This window comes from Macrobrachium rosenbergii, chromosome 36, assembly GCF_040412425.1.
Source record: "Macrobrachium rosenbergii isolate ZJJX-2024 chromosome 36, ASM4041242v1, whole genome shotgun sequence".
Lineage (NCBI taxonomy): Eukaryota > Metazoa > Arthropoda > Malacostraca > Decapoda > Palaemonidae > Macrobrachium > Macrobrachium rosenbergii.
The window spans coordinates 18,476,063-18,496,759 of NC_089776.1; the positions used below are offsets into that span (position 1 = coordinate 18,476,063).

The 20,697-nt window shown below is 36.6% G+C and overlaps 1 protein-coding gene across 2 annotated transcripts; it reads left to right on the forward strand.

Moving 5' to 3' along the window:
- The first annotated feature begins 805 nt into the window (after positions 1 to 805).
- On the forward strand, positions 806 to 18,607 carry LOC136824989 (uncharacterized). Of its 2 annotated transcripts, none has more exons than XM_067080979.1 (3): positions 806 to 1,497; positions 6,923 to 7,736; positions 17,851 to 18,607. In XM_067080979.1, coding segments are annotated over exons 1-3 (1,023 nt in total). In that variant the 5' UTR covers positions 806 to 1,496; the 3' UTR covers positions 18,059 to 18,607. The 2 variants fall into 2 exon arrangements, with proteins under 2 accessions (XP_066937080.1, XP_066937081.1); XM_067080980.1 differs by having other exon boundaries at positions 806 to 1,388.
- Positions 18,608 to 20,697: the final 2,090 nt, after the last annotated feature.

Sequence of the window (20,697 nt, forward strand, 5' to 3'; positions counted from 1 at the left end):
CGATCTGGGATACTGGGCTTCACCGGCTCGCCCATCCTTCTGATCGTTTCGTTAACATTGTTTCTTTATTTTCGTGCAGGTCATTCAGAATTCTGTGCGTTAGTCTTTATTGTAACTTCACGCCCGAGAAACATATCCGTTTTCTGTCTTCTTTAATTACAAGCAAAATAGAAATGGTACATTGAAAGAGTTCAAGATTTTGGAGACCCGTCTATCCAAAGCCAAATATGGCTATTCTTTAATTTTGATATCTTCTGAATAATGCCCCTAGCTTAGGATGATGACCAAAACCTTGGTGTCTGTGAAGTCTCCCACTTCTTATCATAATTTTAGTTCATGACAAGATTTTCCAAGTCGTGCTGCTGACTCACTGAAACCTGAGATGCTTATCAGGCACACAAGAGTCATTTCACAGTTTCTTTGTTGTTTATTTAATTTATTTTACTTTGGTATTTATCTTATTTGTTTTTATTTGCTTCCCTTTTATAGATTATCCTTTACACCTCAATTTTTGTCCCTACTGGGCAGCACTCTCTATTGGGGGCCTTGTGCTTGTAGCATTCTTCTTATCCAGCTAGCGCTGTAACTCGGCTGGTAAGACCACTACGTCTGATGATATCATTTTGCCACGAAAATGTAAGACATCGTTCTCTCTTAGTCCTTACCAAAGATCATGCTTCAGAGGAGCTACAGACAGCAGTTTGTTTTTATCAGACTAATGAAAGTAGTAATAACACAGCCCTAGGAGCCAGGGTGAAATAAGAAAAACGGTGTTACCATTTTTTTTGGTAAACAGCTGTAATCAAGGACGCAGACTGATGAAAAAGAGGAGTGAAAACTTATAGGAAGAGAACTGGAGCTCACTGTCTTTGAAAGGGATAGAGATAATTATGGTTAATTCTAACAGAAGGCAAACAACGCCGTTTCAGTGAACCTTTGTAATAAGATTTTTTATGCACAGACGTAACAAACCTCGTTCTCTCCCCTGTGCTCACTTGGTTTGATTGGCCTACAACGTCACGACGCCAACTTCATTTCGGAAATCAATGGATCAATCCTTCTCTCTTCTCTTCTCTGCCTCAAGCTTTCGTGTCCCCACATACCATCTCAGGGTGTCATGAGGTAATCCTGAATAATTCACAAATAATTCCTCCATGTGAATCGATGAGTCGCAGGAGAGAAAGAGAGACAGAGGGAGAGAGAGAAAGGAGGGGACGTGCCCAATTCCTCCGTTCCTTCCCGCCACTGCCACACATTCCAACGCCTAAGTACATAACCGCCTAGACTAGAGCCAGTTCAGGTTTGCTTAGTTGCAGCGACGCACACCACCTTATTTATTTCGTTTCTTCATCGATCTGGAACAAAAGGAGGCCGACGTTTACGTGACAGTAAGCAACAGCCATACGTATACATCTCGAAGATATTATTTAATAACTCGGCTGGCGTGAATGTGTTTTTGATTTTTCACAAGCGTCAAAGTGCCTGATTTTTTAACCAGTAAGTTAATGAAGGAATGTTTTTCATAAAGTAAGATAGACATAATGTGCTATTTGAGTTTGAAAGCATGTGCACAGTGAGAGGATTTGTTTTTGCGAAATGCTGTTTTGCTTGCCACTGGAAGGAGGAAGTGAGTGTAGGCATGCGTACCTGGCCTCTTTGGAAGAATGGGTTGACGCTCTTCGTGCTTAGAGAGCCTCAATTTCTGAAGTCGGATGGAGCGAGTGAATAATAAATAAATGCACGAGACAGGTCAGAATTAGCACCAGTGTTGACTGTGAGATATTACGAAAGTTTTGAATCATTAGTGACGATTTACATCAGCTGTTCTCATCCTGACCCGCATCCTCGTTAGGCTGACACTGTAGCTCTGATTGTTTGGAGCTGACGGTAAATATCAGCAGCCGATATCATAAAGCCTATGATGGCTGATGAGCAGCTTGTCCAGCTAATCAGGATTAGAGTCACTGAAATCGGCTGCAGATATTTACTGTCAGGCGCCACCCCCACCTCCCTCGAAAAAAAGGGAAAAAAAAAAGAAAACACAAAGATTCAACACAGATTTCCATAAATTAAGACTAGACATAAAACGTCATTTCATAGCCTAAGGTCAGTTGGTCGAAAGCAGTTGATCATTAGCACTATAAGCAATGTACATAGCACCACCACACACAGTGAAGGAAAACATTTTCGTCAACCAATGAAGTATTGTTGGCACACCTTACTACGAACTTACAGTGAGAGAAACCTATTTTTTTCTTGCATCTCTGTGTAATGAGTGAATTTAAATGTAGACCTGTGGAAAATGATTGAGATTCTTCAGAATTAAGGAAGTAAATAAACTCATTTTTCATTCACACGTGACGGTTGTACTAGCCACGATGGAACCAAGTGGTGTGGCTTCAGTTTTGTGGGCTTAATAACCTTGCAAAATTCACTGAAAGTTCTTTCCCTGCATGAAAAGAATATTCTTTTCCAGAGGATATGAGAAAAGACTGTTGTGTCTTGGAATTAATTTTGGTACTGAAGATTAATCTTATCATTTATTGATACACAGTATTTCTTATTAACCAGATAATCAAAACTATAACTCATTTTCAAGCACCATCGTGGAATTGCCGTATTACAAGGGGCGTTTTCGTAGCAAAAAGAAAAATAAAGATCTGACAATGAAATTATGGCGCTTGAGCAGAAAAAACAAAAATCGTCACCATAATAAATATGGCAAGGGTTATTATTATTATTATTATTATTATTATTATTATTATTATTATTATTATTATTATTATTATTATTATTATTATCTAATAGCAAGCATCTATAGAAGAAAAAGATAAATAATCCCTGTTCTTTAGTCTTGCAATAGTACCAACACTCAAACTAATTAAACCTTTCTACAAACAATTTAATAGACTAAAACGAAAACGTCAAGATTCTTTCCAAAGAAGAAATTAATGAATTCCGCATATCATTTGTCATTTAATTGTCTTATTCACTCCTGCATAAGCCTTAAAGGCCACTGACTTGCTGATAACATTTTCACAAAATACCAATGAGAAGACAAGTATGGCAAAGTGCAGACACCGAATTTGGTCAATTGCTATACTTTTGCAATGAAAAATAACCACACAGACTTGATAAACAAACACAGGCAAAGGATTACGATGGAAAGTCGTGAATTTCAAAAGCATAAACGCGGTAAAATGCGGATAAAACGAATTTTCCAAAGTCGGTCAAATGACAAGACACTTAGGACAATAATGGCTGTGTTCTCAGAAAACGGGATTTACTGGAGACGATCACGCTACTGAGTCATCTAGCATGTTCGGGAGTTTATTTTGCATAAAGCGAATTAACGGAACGGTATTATTATTGTTATTAGCATATTCGCTCGCAAAAGTTTATTTGGAAAGGGAATCAGCATCATTTATTCAAGTGAATCGGAATTATTTATTCTGTGAGTGCGGTATTCTTTGAACAGCTATCACTTATTATTATTATTATTATTATTATTATTATTATTATTATTATTATTATTATTATTATTATTATTGCAGCAGACCCTTTTATAGGCGAGCTGTTAGCACGCACCTCAATGAAGAGAAGTCCGCAATAAGGAAAATAGAAAAAGTCTTCTAGAAAATAAATGCAGCTGAAGCAGCAATCAAATTCAAAAAAATGATTCGTATAACATCAGTGACAAAGGTTAAATAAGGCAGTATGAGGTCACGGGATTCGTCCATATCTTATCTTTCGTTTGCCTTCCTCCGCTACATCACATTTCTGATCCTTGTCTGTGCTTGATAATAGAGAGAGAGAGAGAGAGAGAGAGAGAGAGAGAGAGAGAGAGAGAGAGAGAGAGAGAATATTCTCTAATGTATAATCTACAAGGAACCAGACAGCACTATTGATTAAACTAGATTCAAGCAACGCAGTTTTATGGATTTCTGTTCAGACTATATAATTCTGGAAAAATATCATGGCGGGAACCGTCACCTTTAAGAATGTACAAACAAACATTGACACTACATTTTTTGCTTTTCTTTTATCGCCCGTTTTTAAGATCAACTTTCAAATTCACTTTAAAAAGAAAAAGTGAAACTCGAGAGTGGATAGTATACCCAAAGACAATTGGGATGTGAGGTGAACATTTAAGTCGTATCTCAGATAAAAAAAAAAAAATATATATATATATATATATATATATATATATATATATATATATATATATATATATATATATATATATATATATATATATATATATATATATATATATATATATATATATATGCTCAAGCTTAACGCCAAGATAATAAATGTCACGATCTTTTGGGGCAAAAAAAAAAAAAAAAAAAAAAATTGCGAGGGTTCGAGAAGGAACCGAAATTAGTCACATACACTTAGTGAAGAGAACTTGGAAATGCATGAAGTATTATTTCGGTGTTGTAACTAATGTTGCACATTTCTCAGACGAGGATAATTTATTATTTTACATTTCTAATATCACTGATAAAATTCATGCAGTCTTAGAGAACAAACCATCAATCTCCCTTAGTAAAAATGAGATAAAGACAAGAGAAGAGAAGTATAAGAAAATACAAGTGGACAGATCTCTCTCTGATTTTCTCTCACACCCACTCAAATAATTAGGGTGACGGCACTCATTCAGAGCAATAAAATTAGACATCAGGTCAAAGCTGGTAAAGGTGAAAGGCAATGCATATGAGCATTAAATCATGTCTGGTAACTGAATTCTTTATACAATATTTCAGATCATAAATTCAGATGAAATGGGTAACAAACAAATGACAATGTTGTATGTTTCATAAATTTTGGAGTAATATTCCCTATTCGGCGTTCCTTCTTTCGTCAAAACGGAGAACATTATTAATGGGGAAGAAACCGTGTTATATAACCGAGAAAAGAAACTAATTTGAAATAGAAATAGTGTTTTTAATCTGTATTAATTTTACAGGCAAAGATGATTTATCTTCAATGGTAAGAATCATCGAGCAGCTTAAGAAACTCAAATTCCAAGTTATAAATTGCAAATGGAATTATTATTATTATCGTTATTATTATTTTTCAACATTACGCCTTTCCTCCCCACAAGGGGTGGCTCCCGGGAAAAGAAACGAAAATTACCACAACAGGATTCACCCTTAATACTAAACACTCGCCGCTTTATACTCCTGCATAGAAGGCTCATTCGCAGATTAAATGAATTAAGTATTCACAAGGCCATTGGAACTTTAATTATAATAATACATTAAGTCTCAGTTTTAAATACAATTACGATGTCTGATATAAAGAATAAAGAAATCTTTCATCACAACTACAATATCATTTACATAATCCTTAGAGCTAACCGAACAGTCACCAATTCAGTTTGCAAGGCCTTTTAGTCGAAAATATCAAAGCAAATACGCAAAATAATTGCTAAAGATTTATGTTATAGTCTTATATCATCCACGTTCTGGGGTTTCCAGATTTAGACGAGTAGTTAAGCTATATTTTACAAGAATTGTGGCGATATTATGACAGCAATGGTTTCGAAGTCCATTGTCATTCCAGTTTTACTGTAGTTCCAGGAAGTGATGCCATTCCCTATCTTACAGTTTCAGAAAGAATGCATTTGTTAACTAAAATACCTCAAATAGTATATAACCTAACTTGTGATTAAGTACTTTAGATGCTATATAGGTAGTAAGGTACACTTTCTTTCGTGAAAATACTTATTATTTAAAAATAAACTTATTTCACCACTAGAACCAACTCAGAGATTTCTGCGAGGTCCCTTCTTCATTAAAAACCAATAAGTGTTTCAAGATGTGTAACATCAGAGCAGGGTTTGAACTGCTTCATCTGAAATCACTAATTTGCTCTAAGGTTTATTCGTTTTGCACTGAGATCTCTACCAGTGTTGAACACACACACACACACACGCCCAAAACTAAATTACTTTCTTAGAGACGATTTGAGACGATGGTCAAGTTCCAGAAGAGATGTGAATGGGATCCACAGTGGACATTAGAGAGGCAGGGTACAAATGACAGTGGTAAGAACCTGATAAAGAAAAGCAGCGTAGGTTCCACACACACACACACACAGAGAGAGAGAGAGAGAGAGAGAGAGAGAGAGAGAGAGAGAGAGAGAGAGAGAGAGAGAGAGAGAGAGAGATGCTCTGTAAGAATAAAAAGATAGAAACATGTTTTTTGATCCTTCATTATAATAACATAATGAAGCCTTATCTTCAAATTTACGCTTTACTACACTAGATATAACTTTTAACATTAGATGCATTAATACAGAACTGTGCATTTTATGCACACTGTAGATTGATATAAAGTTCAAAAGATTGCTTAAAGAGGACTGGAGGAAAAAACAGTAAATCTGAGTCTTAAAATGCTAAGTTTTAATCACTATTTATATAGTAAAAATACTTTACTTTGGTCTTTCAATTAAATGAATAAGGACAATTCGAGCTAAAGATGCCATATCTAATAAGAAAATGTCATCAAATGCAAAATAATTAGTTTTTGTTGTACAGCACGAAATACTAAGACTAAATTTGCTTGGTTGATTGCACGCGAACTGCTTTACAAATTCCTTTTATTGCGCAAAGACACGTATATGGTCATCATTTGTTGTCAGGTCTTCTAACCAAGAATCAGCAGGGGTAGATTGTTGGTCCTACTTACCCTTCTAAGGGATGCATATCAAAGTCTATACAGAAAAGATTACTGTTGTCTTTTTTATAGGAGTTGACGGGAAATATCCATATGACTAAAGCTAATTGTGGGTTCGAAAATTCATTCTCATCAACAACCATTTGTATCATGACTTCAGCTGTGGATATTTACCGTAATTACCAAACGAAAACCGTGATTACTCTCAACGATTCTTCCTTTTCTTCGAACAGTGGGGGATACACCTGAAGATGACCCCGTGGACCCAAAGAGCCTGATTGCCGAGGAGGACGTGAAAGAAACTCTTCTGTGCGACAAAGGAGAAGAAGCTGAACTAATTTCATGGGAAGTGGTGGACTTCACAAAAACTGGCGACAACTATTCAACTTTTGTCACGAGTATTCGAGTGACCTACTCCGTGACAGGCGAAGAGTTACAGGTTTCTTACGTTACAAAAGTGAATCCTTGTAGGAAACTGGAGGGCTTTGAATCAATTACCCATGCTCTTTTTGAAAAGGAGGTAAATTTCTACCTGAATCTTGTCCCAGACTTAAACTCTGTGCTGGAGGAAGCTGGGATAGAAACATTAAATTTACCCAAATGTTACCACGTCAATTTAGACCAAGGGCAGGAACGAGCATACTACGAGGACTTGAGGGAGCGTGGCTTTAGGATGGTCGACAGGAGACAAGGCTTAGACGCTGCTCACATCACTTTGGTGCTCAAAGAACTAGCTAAACTGCACGCGGCTTCACGTCTCCTGCAAGAAAAATCTCCCGAGGAATCTCTGGAGGAAAAGTACTACCCCACTTTGCAAGACTGGTTGAATTTAGGGGAAGAGGCCAATGAAGTCCTCACGCCAATGTTGCAAGGTTATCTGAACCATGCGAGAGATATATTGAAAAACGCTGGTGGGGAGAAGAGAATCCTGGAATGGATTGAGAGCTTGAGACCAAATCTCCGGGAAGATATGATCACCAAGATGCAAAGCAACACCTTTGGAACCATCTGTCATGGAGACTGCTGGAGCAACAACGTTCTCTTCAGGTTAGTTGGTTTATGATATTCGTGTTTTGTGTTATTCTTGTGCTACCACTTTTGGGAGATATCTATAATTAAAAATATATCTATGAAAGAGGCAAAAATATACATGTAAACTAAATATAGTCAGGGAACTAAGGGCTCCAGATTTCAAAGCACTTGATAAGGATATATGTATTTTCTGGTTTTGATTTTCCATTGCAATAATTTTCTGGGACAATAATCCTTTGATAAGAAACAATAAAATTCACTATGACATCTACATTATCTACCACCATTATTAGATATAAAATATTATTCATTACATAGCAATAAGCTTATCCTTGCCTACATAATACATTAGACACATGGTTTTCATTCTAAAATAACTAAACAATTATCGGCAAAGTACCTTGGTAATGCAGAATCACGTCGTGTTTAAGCTGATTAAAATATATTTTCCAACAACGAAATACACTGTGTTTACATGCCACTATGCACTGGACTTTGTCCTTGACGCACAGACGCACTTTTTTGTAATATTCCTTTTGACACTCTAAAAACTTAGCATGTTGAATCAGACCTCTTATTGGAACTTTTTTCATGACCTTGGCTACTAAGATACCGGAGTGCATCTTCCTCCCAAAATAGCAGGGTTTGCCAGTTTTGGTTCTGTATAAAATGATTGTTTATATACCACTATTAAATAAAGACTTTAACAGTGGAAGCTTGCAGACTTTGTTGCCAAACCCAGGTTTAGCTACCAGGTTTGGAGGAAATCACAGAGTACCCTCGTAAACATGTGCTTCTGCATCACTAGCACTATCTGTCACTCAGTGTTGGGCAATACCTGGTCGACAATCTGTAACCTTGTCTCTATTAACATTGCATATGAAAACAGGCCATATCCCACGAATAAAGTCAGGTGTTTCCTAGAACCTAGTGTTTGACTGATCTAGTGTATGACTGTCCTTAGGATGGTGACCTTAGAGTGCTCTAGTAGCCCTGCACGGTTCTCACATAAATGCCCTGGTAACTTATGAACTAAATTCGGCCACGCTCTACTAACAAAAGAAACCAGTGACAAACTACATATGTTGTCTAAGTTCTGCTTCAATTTCTTTTTCTCAAGAGCACAAGGTTGTCCTCCACTGGCTCAGTAGACACAGCATGATCTTCATGTCAGCCCTGACAATTCAAGGACTAACATAGGTCATGACCACCAATACAGAAAACATCATAACAAACCAAATACTGCGTTCAAGTTCTGGCTTCATTCTATTTTGAGAGCATAAAGATTGTCTCACTAGCATGGTAGATCCAGAACAGTTTTTGTGCCTAATCCCTGGTGACTAACAGACTAATCACAGTTGTTCCTACTGCCACAGGAAAATCTGGTAAGGTAATCATCAAAGGATGTCTGTGGTTAAACATGCAAACACAAATGGCATAAACCTTGTCTGTCCTACTTCTCGATGATTGAGCCATCTGTCTGGTTCCAAAGAGTGGACATGCAAGTCTGCCTATGTAACATCACAAGTTCAACAAAGAAGGCAGAATATGTCCTTGAGGTTATCCCAGGTGTCCTCTTCCCTCAGCTTGCATGTTAGCTTGATGTGCAGGGCGAAAGGATAACATACAATGACCTGTGCCACCTCCTTATAGCTGAGTTCTCCCTATCACCACCTGCCCATGCCTGATGCGCCCTCGGCTTTTGAAAATTCCAATGGTCCTCAAAAACAATGTTTTCACTCTCATCCATGGACTCTCTCACCCCTCTGGAAGAACAACAGCCAAGTTAGTGACAGAAATTCACCTGACATGGATCAGAGACGTAAAATCACAGCATGGATCAAAAAGAAATGTAAATAACCTGAGACATGGACACTGACACTGGGAAATCCCTGGAACCCAGGCAATGATTTGGTCATTTGCAATTCTGTATTGTGTCCCCTGCCCCATCCAACAGATGTGGATACATCTTCATGGTAACAGAATGATCTGTAGTACACAGTGGCTGGGGGCACACGCCTGCTCCAAAGCACTCCTCAATGGTTAGGTTAGCTGTTTTGTTGTTCCCAGAGACTTGACATCTGCCAGAGAACCAACGTTCATTTCCGAGATATGGTGCTACTTAGCCAAATTAATGGGTTAAAAAATCCACCAGCTGCCAATGGGATGGCAGGAAGAACCTGTTGATCCCTCAAAACTGCCCTCATTGCCAGATGTGATGGATCTGACTGAAAGTCTCAATTTCCCTGGGTTCCCCACAGAGTTCATACTGTACTGCCCACAAGTAAGAGATCAAAACCTCTCCCACAGAAGTGGTACTTGGTGAAACCACCCACATTCTGGCAATTCATTCTCCGCTAACAATTTACCAACCATCCAAAAGAAGACTCTCAAGACCCCTCAAAATTGTTAGAAACCATTGTCCATGCATACAGATGTTCAAGAATGCGAAGAAACAATACTTTCCAAATAATATTTGTACTGCTGATTCATTTTCATGTGGAATAACATCCACAAGCCCCCGCTAACAGCCCCACATAGGAAAACTGTAGAGCTGTCCTAATGACATCTTCACAAATGTTCATTTTGACTTGATCTGCCATCTTAGTAATACATATTAGCTTTGGTGGGAACTGCAGCATGGTTTTAAGAGCACCCCAGTTAAATGGATGACTTGCTATCATGCCTAGTTGATGTTAGTTGGATATTCAACAAAATTTAATACATATCTTCATTGTAAATATCCATCAGATTTGAAGCCAGAAATGGCATGGGGTGAAGAAATCATCCTTGTGTAGATTCTATATTGCTGAAGTATCCTTCCATCCCTGTTATATCTGCATCTGTGATGTATGCAGTTCTTTATTTGCATCCATTGTTTTTCATATACGGCTTTAGTGAGCAAGCATCTGCAGATCTGGTCTCATAATTCTGTGGATATGACAAATCTGATCATTTAAGAAAATTTTTATGAGATATGATTACAAACAAATGTTACAATAATAAACTATAGAAACAAGTCCAGGTTTATTGCAAATAGCTCAGGAGATTCTTCTTAATTGTGTGGATTACATAATAATATTTGTACAATCATGATTGTCAATATTTCATACCTGAAATAACATGGAGAATTATCCACATAGATAAATGAACAGGTACCACTGGGACCCGACATGGACCCAGCCGTTACCACACAGGAAAACTGTCGTTGTATGGGTCTGTCCTAATGACATCACTTCACAAATGTTCATTTTGACATGATCATTTGTAACTTCATGATTAATAAATCACGGTGTGAATTAAAATTTCATATATATATATATATATAATTTCTGACTCACGTCTCGAACCCAGGTCTCCCAGGTGGAAAGCAAGGGCGTTATCCACTGGGCCACACAAGCTAAAAGAAGTTGGAACCTTTAACTGCTTGCATACCAGCGAGTTTTCCCAACTTCCCGACTCAGCAATGACCCAATAGACAACATTTCATTCAATTATCCCTTCTGTTAAATGGATCTCTCAGGTGGACTTATCTGGGCCACACAAGTCTAAAAGAAGTTCATGCCTAGTTGATGTTATTCGTTGGATATCATCAACAAAATTTGTGGAACAGAAATAAATATCTTCATTGGTGGAAATATTATCCATCTAAAAGATTTGGAACCTGAGCTGCACCAGGAATTACCTGGGCAAGAAATGGCATTTTTCCAACTTCCCGACTCAGAATGACCAATAGAAACATTTCATTGAATTATCCCTTCTGTGAATAAGATTCATCAACACACAATGCTAAATTTCTGACTATCGAACCCAGGTCTCTCAGGTGGAAAGCAAGGGCGTTATCCACTGGGCCACACAAGTCTAAAAGAAGTTAACTATCTGCATCTGTGATGTATGCAGTTCTTTGTTTGCATCCATTGTTTTTCATATACGGCTTTAGTGAGCAAGCATCTGCAGATCTGGTCTCATAATTCTGTGGATATGACAAATCTGATCATTTAAGGAAATTTTTATGAGATATGATTACAGAAGGTCCAGATTTCATGTTACCATATAATAAACTATAGTTATGTGGTAAATTATTTCTATCTTATTCACTCAGGTTCTTAGTCCAGGTTTATTGCAAATAGCTCAGGGTAGATTCTTCTTAATTGTGTGGATTACATATATATATATATATATTGTGTGTTGATATATATATATATATATATATATATATATATATATATATATATACATATATATATTTCTATATATATACATACATATATATACAGTATATATATATATATATATGTATGTATGTATATATATATATATATATATATATATATATATATATATATATATATATATATATATATATATATATATATATATATATCTTCCATGGAGGTACATGAAGCATCCAGTGAGGTTCATATGTTCTAGCTATTGGTGGTGTATTTTCTCTCCATAGCCTTCCTTTGTATTTTATATTTTTTTCTTGTAGATCCTCAAGATTTAGGTTTTAGTAGCTACATCTTTACATTTTTATATAGAGGCCTCCACATCTGTGAAAAAAGTATCTTTTTGTCTGATACTTCTGATTTAAAAGATACTTTGGTGCTACAAGGAAATTTACTTTAATTCCTTTCCTTACTGCATATTCATGAAGAAGGAACTGATCTGGTCCAGGCAGGTAAAGTTGGATATTGTGTCCATTCATGGGTCAGTGAATGAAAATTTTCTTTCTGGTGAATCTTCTGTGCAAAACACCGATCACCTACCACAGATATATCCTGCTCATAAATATTGTTGGTTTCAATTTCTAAAGATATAACCTTCAAGGCTTTTTGAACCCTCTTTCGCAGATACTGGTTATAACGAATCAAAAACTTGAGCACTTGAAATGCTGAGTAACTCTCTATGTAGATAACGAAATGGGTTAATTTTTATAGCAGTTTTGACGCTTTTTATAATTTCCTTAACTTCTAATGCTCTGGAATACCTTAACTCATCTTGATATATCATGTTGGCCATCTGCTTTGTTTGAGAAATCAGTCATAACTGGCAGAGCTTGAATATATATGCCCATTGTCCTTGGTTTATTGGAAATTCCTCTGAACATGAGTTTATGCAACCTTGTTATTTGTTTCTTTGAGTGTTATATCTGACAGTGAAATTTTCTTTCCTAAATTCTTTTGTTTGTTGCTGCTAAATAACGAGGAAAAAACTTATTGTCGTATACTGCCACAACGGGATGTGGAAGGATCTCATTTACAGTTTTACGATGTGAATTCCAGTCTCATGTTTTCTATGCATGGATGAACCCCATAAATATGTTTTCCAATTACTATAGTGGATTCTTGACTCTTAAGAAAGATGAATGCAACATTTTCTAAATCATCGAATCCACGGTTTCACAAACATATGTTTGCTCTTCTGAAAGCAAGGTCAAAATCTCAATCAAACATTGTGGGCTCATGACAATGCATAATAATCCTTGAGACAGGTAGTCTTTCAAGCTAAACTTGGCATGTGTGCACTGTAAAATCCGAGCTCCTCTTCTGAATCTAGGTTTCACTATCAAGTTTGGCAGTCACGTGGATATATGTCACTCTCATCACCCATCGCCCAGTTTGGTCACCACATTCCCCTCCACAAGTTTAATCAAAAGCGGGTCAGACCCTACAGGAGATACCCTAACCAGGATAGAGATTAATGGAGTCCAGCTGGTGATAAATAATGATAAGCTCACTAATGCCCAACAACAAGATCCTGAAACAAGAGACTTTTGCACTGACATTACAACCTATGATGGGGAGATGTCTTCTTTGGTAATATGGGATGAACCGCGATCTGCAATGTCAGCGTGGGCTACGCACACTTCCTAGTGAGAAAATCCCTTCAGAAAAAAAATGTTCGACCTTATCCATGGACCAGCTTATCCACCCGGCAAAAGAAAAGTCAAACCATTGACGCAAAGATCTGTATGGCACGGAGCAAAGAGACAAAAATATGGGTGAAATAGTGCTTCAGGCGCCAAAAGAGTAAAATAACCTGTTATGTGGAAGCAGAAAGGTCTACAAGATCGCCAAAGAGCAATCCCTATGACAGAAGTAGGCCTAACAGTGAGAACCTGCAGTGAGGCACTCATTGATGGTTCAAAAATACAACCAGCTGCTAACGGTATGGCAAAAAGAACCCACTGGTCTCTTAAGATGGCAATCATCACCAAATGCTTATATATATATATATATATATATATATATATATATATATATATATATATATATATATATATATATATATATATATATGTGTATGTATGTATACATATGTATTGATGTAAGGTTTTTTCCATTTATATATATATATATATATATATATATATATATATATATATATATATATATATATATATATATATATATATATATATATATATATATATATATATAATAAATGAAATAGCCGAAACGGTAAGCATCGCTATCCAGAAACCGACCCTGAACATCCAACAAGAGTCGAACCATATACTCCCCCTCCAGCAGGAGAAGAAATGCACGAGCCAACAGGGACCAGACATCAATCCCCGAACCACCGGGTACATCCCTTGCAGCAAGGTCTATAGACCTTGCCTTGCAGGACACGAGAGCGCCCAGCGAAGGCCAAGTAACATGCTTGCTCAAATCGCTGAGGCCCAGCCCAACACGAACCTCCAGGCGTTAATCAGCGTAGACCACTTGGACGCACACATACACTCAAACTTAATATTATGCACATTTATGTATAAACAGACATTTGTTTATTTGTACCTTTACATATGCTATAAAATATTATTTATTCTTGTACCTTTTTTATGTATTTGCAAACTAACATGTAAGATTATACTAAATTTTAAACACAAATTTACGGAAACACTAGTGCCTGGTATTATATTTTGAATATTTATTTAACCGCATGTTTAAACTTTCACTTATGCTGTCATACAAGCTCTTTGTACCCAAAACAACGCCCTGAAATGGTTAAGCTGTTAATCCCTTGACCAACCAGTACCCAGACCCCAAGGTCTTTCTCCCCCACACGATGATATAAAAGGTCGAAAGGCCGCATTGTAGGTCAGTAATCGCTTGATAATGCCGTAAAGGCGAAACAGCTGTCGCGACAAAAGTCAATCAATGGAAGAAAGAAGTCTGCGTATTTTCCACCAGAAATTGACGAACGAGAATCGGAAAAAACTCCGTCGGTATGAAGATATCTGCAAAAACTTATTGATGTCACTAAAGCAATTATTTTGATATATATATATATATATATATATATATATATATATATATATATATATATATATATATATATATATATATATATATATATATATATATATATACATATATATATATATATATATATATATATATATATATATATGTAATATAATAATTATATATATCTAAAAATATAAAACATATTTATATACAAAACGATATATATATTATATATATATATATATATTCTGTATATATATTACTAATATATATGTGTGTGTGTAATTGTGTGTGTTTATGTGTGTGTACAGGTGTGCAGACATTGATATTGAATCTTTGTAATCTAATGGTGTTCTGTCCATTGTTGTAAAGTCCCATAAAACATTTTAGTCTGACAAAATGATATATTTCACAAACCGTCTTCTGTAATCCTGATTACTAATGAATTGGGTAGTTGGTAATTGGCAAGTGTCTTTATCTGGCATATACAGGTGTGGCACGACACCGTTGATATTGGAGACGGCGTTTGTCATGTGATGGAAGGAGTCAGTCCATTGTTGTCAAAGTCCTCATTAACCCCCACCTGTTTCTAGTCTGGTATGATGATGGTGGACTCCACAAACCCTTCTGTACAGGAGATTGCTTTTCAAAAACAGCTCAGCCCTGCTCCAATTTATGGTATGGCTAGTATCCGTCGTTTGTGCGAAAATCTCCGAGCTCTCTGAAGCACACCTAACTGATCGTTTATGCTCTATCACTCTTGGTAAGAGTGATAGATGGACATAAATGAAGCAGTCTTGGTAGGGACTGCGTGATATAACAATCTCATGATTTGTTTTCGCTTGTTTCTGGAACGAATTTCATTTCAATGATAAAACTACTTTTCTGTTAATATTTTTTATAGTTTACATTTAAACTTCATCCGTTGTGAATATTTTTTTGTTCCATAATAAACTGATTTACTGTGGAAAACATTTTGAACTTTCTTTTTTATAATTTTTTTTATTTAAAGTATTTCGTAATCGAAAGAAGAATACATGTGGAACTCGGCTGCAAAATATGAACTAAGAAATCAGTTATTATAGAAGCCAATGAAATAGCAGCTTTACTATAACCTATGACTCACAACAGATATAATCATATGTGAATAAACAGCTGAAAAGCTAACTTTTCAGAATAAATGTACTGCATTTTCACAAGAAAAATGACCTATCTGTTGCAAAACATGAAACTTAAAAGTACGAAAAGACATGATCAATACGAAAAAGATATATCAGTGCATATTTTTTCACAAATTCATGAATATGGAAAAACATATTGTTAACAAAATACGGAAATTATCTTAGTCGTTTAATTGGCATGTTAACGATTTACTTACATTAAAAATCATATAAGTAATAACATTTTCAATTAACCTTTTGCCTACTCTAGTGTGAACAGAATTGGTGATAGACGTCCTAAAGTGACCTCTTTTTGTGACAGAAAAGTTTTGAAAGATCTTTGGCAATGTAGCTCATGAATTATTGTGACTATAATAGCCTATAGTGTCTCAACGGGAAAACAGGGGGTGAAAGTATATCTCACTGAGTCAGGTTCAAACCTATTTTTGCACGATAGGCTCAGGTGGATCCCAGATTAATCGTTTTATAGTTTACGGCATTGGCAACAAAGGTTTTGAGGGACTGTTCGGTGAATAGTTTTTCATTCAAAACTTAGTAAAATTATGTACTTCGGAAAATGTTATCTCACGCCCATCGATTGGTAGTAATTGTGAATATAGACCTAAAGAAAGACTTGTCTAAGTGTTTGGAATAGATGGTTTGCTTGCTAATTTTAGTTAACATTAGGAAGCTTGATAACAGGAAAATCAAATTCACAAAAAAATATTCAAAGAAAATAAGAAAGACAAGTGACTATCCCTAAATGAAGGAAAATGTTCATTATGTTAGATATTCTCAGAAATACATATTCTGTTTATAAATACACGAAACATGCAATTTCCAAAGATGCAAAAACAGTGAGTACAAGTAGAAACAGATGCTAAAGAACACAAAACCACCTAGCAGTTCAACACTTTTCACACTAGAATCCTGCTTGGTTCAGTTTTATTCTTTGGTAAAATTCAGCAATATATGACACTCAGCTTCTTGAGTTTACAATGAATATCCAGAATTTTACATTGCATCTTCAGCTTTGACAAGTATATATTGCATGAATGAACATTAAAGTCTAACATCTTTTAAAGTTATGTGATTGTCTGCTAGAGTGGATTGCCAGACACAGTGTGGTTATATTTGCTAGCTTGCTAATCTCACCCAGCTCGGTTTTACTTCAGACTTCAACCTGCTAGTCTTGGTTTTGGGTTAAATTCATGACCAATATTTTTAAGCGGTATGTTCTGAATTCATGAGAAACCATTCTGCCAAACAGCAGAATGACGAATTCTCCCAGCCATATGAAAGAGCAAATGTCTTACAGTATGAGTGATTATGGTCAATCGTTTATAAACGCTTGCAGAAACGCTTACTGGAACATTTTAAGATACTTCCTTTAATTTTAGAATCTGCAAATGAAGATACAATTTACAGAAACTATATCTAGTCTGAACTGATTATGCAATAGTAGCTCAGTCGACCCAGTGATGCCCAGTTATAAGAATAGTTAAATTCCATAATGATGCCCAATTATAAGAATAGTTAAATTCCATCATGATGCCCAGTTATAAGAATAGTTAAATTCCATAATGCAAGCTTGTAAAATTACAAATAGCTTCCAATATCAACGCAAATTTTACAGCCCATTTCAGTTGACAAAGTGAACATATGGAGTCACAGTGTGTAACCCCGAAAGTCAGCTTCTTCTTCTTCTTCCCACAGGTACGAAGAAGAAGAACCTGTAGAAGTGATGTTGGTGGATCTGGAAGCTTGTCGGTACGCCACGCTCGCATCCGAACTGAACTATCTGCTGTACTCAAGTGTGGCTTACCAAGTTAGGAAAGAGAACCTGGAGGACTTCATGGGGACTTACTTCTCTACTTACGAAGACATTGTCAAGGCTGGTGGGCCTCGAGATGAGCTTCAGTGAAGAAGAACTCATGGAGGAGTTTCGGGATAAGAACATTCTTGGCGCCATCTTTGCTATGATGATTGTACCGATTGTTCTGTTCGAGACAGGCGAATTGCCTCACATTTCGGAATTTAGTGGTGACCTCGAAGAAGCCATGAATGATTTTTGGGCCCGTGTGAAGGAACTGGTTGATGAAAGTCCTTTGCTGAGACCAAGGTTTTTGGATATGTTTGAAGAATTCACAGAAACAGGGCTCATACCCTTGATAAATTTTTAGTCTTTTTTAATATTCTTTATGAATCTACATACTGCTGAGCTCTTTTGTTTGAATGAATAAGAATACAACAGAAAAAATCAGATTATGAGAACTAGGAGGTATAATGTTATAACATTTAAATCTATATAAAATGAATATATCAAGCTTTTAAGTTAGAGCAGAGTTCTTCTCCTTTATGTTGTGCATGGTTTCTTTGATGAAAGACTTTACCAAATTATTCAGAACTGTTTCACGACAAGGTAACAGTAAGGCATTACAGTTAAAAAAAAAAATGTTATTGACTGGCGAATCAACGTCCCATGGACATGGCACAAATACCAGATGTCTCCAGAAAGAGTTTTCATTTGGGAAGATGTTGAACCATTACAAAATCAAACCCTTATTTCTACTCCTAAATGACAATACTTCTCAAAGTCAAAGGTCTTTCTTTCCTTTCACTCCAAGACCGTGCAACTGTTAAACCCCCTACTGAAACAGTAGAATTTATCTTTGCTGTGATAGTCGATGTTCGATAGCTCAAGAAGGGCTGTAATAATAGGGTGCCTCCACTTTTCTGAATTTCTTACAAAATAGTGTGTATTTGTTTATATCCTTATTCGTTGGTTAATCTTTACTTTGTTATTTTTAATTGCAATTAACTGCTTTATATTAACCTTTTTTACTTTTTCCACTGAATGATCCTAAAGCAACACTTCATAGCAGTTACTCATTCAGAGAACGGCTGTTAAACAGTATTCCAAGACAGATCTGTTGCAATATTCCATGTATATCCCATGTCTGATTTTTTTTTAAAAATTCAATATCTGAAAAAAATACGCCAACTTTCACTTTGAAAATAAATGTGAAAATCATGCCGTTCTCTGACTTACTGTTTTCTCTGAATATACTTTTTTTAAGCATTTTCTCAAGACGAATTAATTATCAAATGAATGTTCTTCACACAAGAGATTTTATTGGGCACGATAATGAAAGGTTCTATGGCATTCTTTGGTAGTATGTAAGTTTTTGTTATACTGGAAAACATATAAAAAGAAAGTTCTCATCACGCCCATTCTGAGAATTTTGACCTAAAGTAGGAGAGAGAGAGAGAGAGAGAGAGAGAGAGATCAATATGGCTGCTCATAATAAAAAGCAGTGTTACGAAGCCTTAGTCACTCGCCATATTCGTCAAAGGAATTCGATATACCAGAACATTGCTCCTTAAGAAAGGACGGCATTGTGCACCGCGCACAAAAATCTGCTCTGATTGCGCCTCTGCTGCTATCAACAACTCAGAGCTCTGGGCCAGCGCAAATGTCCTATATCATCTGCACTATTGAGCATTCCACACAAGTAACCGAACCTTTATCATAGCTTTATATTTAACCTAGAACAACTGTGGTTGGGAATTCTGTCAATTACTTTTATCATCCATTCACAACTGTATACCAGGCACTTGCCGATACTATTCCTTCTACTGTACTACGACTGTGAATCCATCACGCATTAATGCTCAACGTGCGCGTTGGCAAAGCTTATCTAACACGCCTCTTCTCTCTCCCACCTTCTCTTCGCTAACAGCGCTGGCCTCTGGCTCTATGTCCCCAGAAACTTCGCTCCTGGGCGCTTTCGTCTTCATGATTTATTTGACACCGATATAGATTACATTGCACGTAGTCACAGCAGCAGCGTGCCAAAGCTCAGTAAGCGGTCGTCTCTGCAACAAATCTCTCCGACTAAATCTGGAATTTTTCCCCTGCAGTAAATGCTCGCAGTAATCAGTAATGTCGGTTATATTGCGTTCTGTGAGGGTTGCGAACCAACAAGGTCAGTACACAGAATAGAGAGAGAGAGAGAGAGAGAGAGAGAGAGAGAGAGAGAGAGAGAGAGAGAGAAGTTCTAATCCAGTATGGTGAAGATTACATGGTCGAGGCTTCACCACTTTAACCACATTACAAAAGTATATATTCTGGTGGATTTCTTCCTATGTCTAACCCTATAGCTACTATCCACTGCAGCAGACTGATCAACACGTACTTCTTTAAGAACTAGTTCAACAGAGAAACGTAAATGAATCGCTGTGTCTCGGCCTGGACTCGAACCCACAATCCCTCACTCGGCTGAAGAGTGAGCCAGAGATAGCACCACACGAGAGAGAGAGAGAGAGAGAGAGAGAGAGAGAGAGAGAGAGAGAATCATGAATACAAAATGGTTCAGCGAAAGCGTTCTATCGACACAAGTTCTCAAACCAAAGAAAACTAGTTCATCTTCATTAATGTTAGATCACCGCTGAGGCTCCTCGGGGAAGGTTTTACTGACAGCTGTAAAAGTCCAAATAGCTTTTTATGAACATCGTATGTGCACGCGAGTATACACAGTATATATATCCATTTACATAAAT

Excerpts from the sequence above, each read along its gene's own strand:
- LOC136824989 (XM_067080979.1), top strand. Across the intron at positions 7,737-17,850 it reads AGCAACAACGTTCTCTTCAG|GTACGAAGAAGAAGAACCTG; the intron begins GTTAGTTGGTTT and ends TTCTTCCCACAG.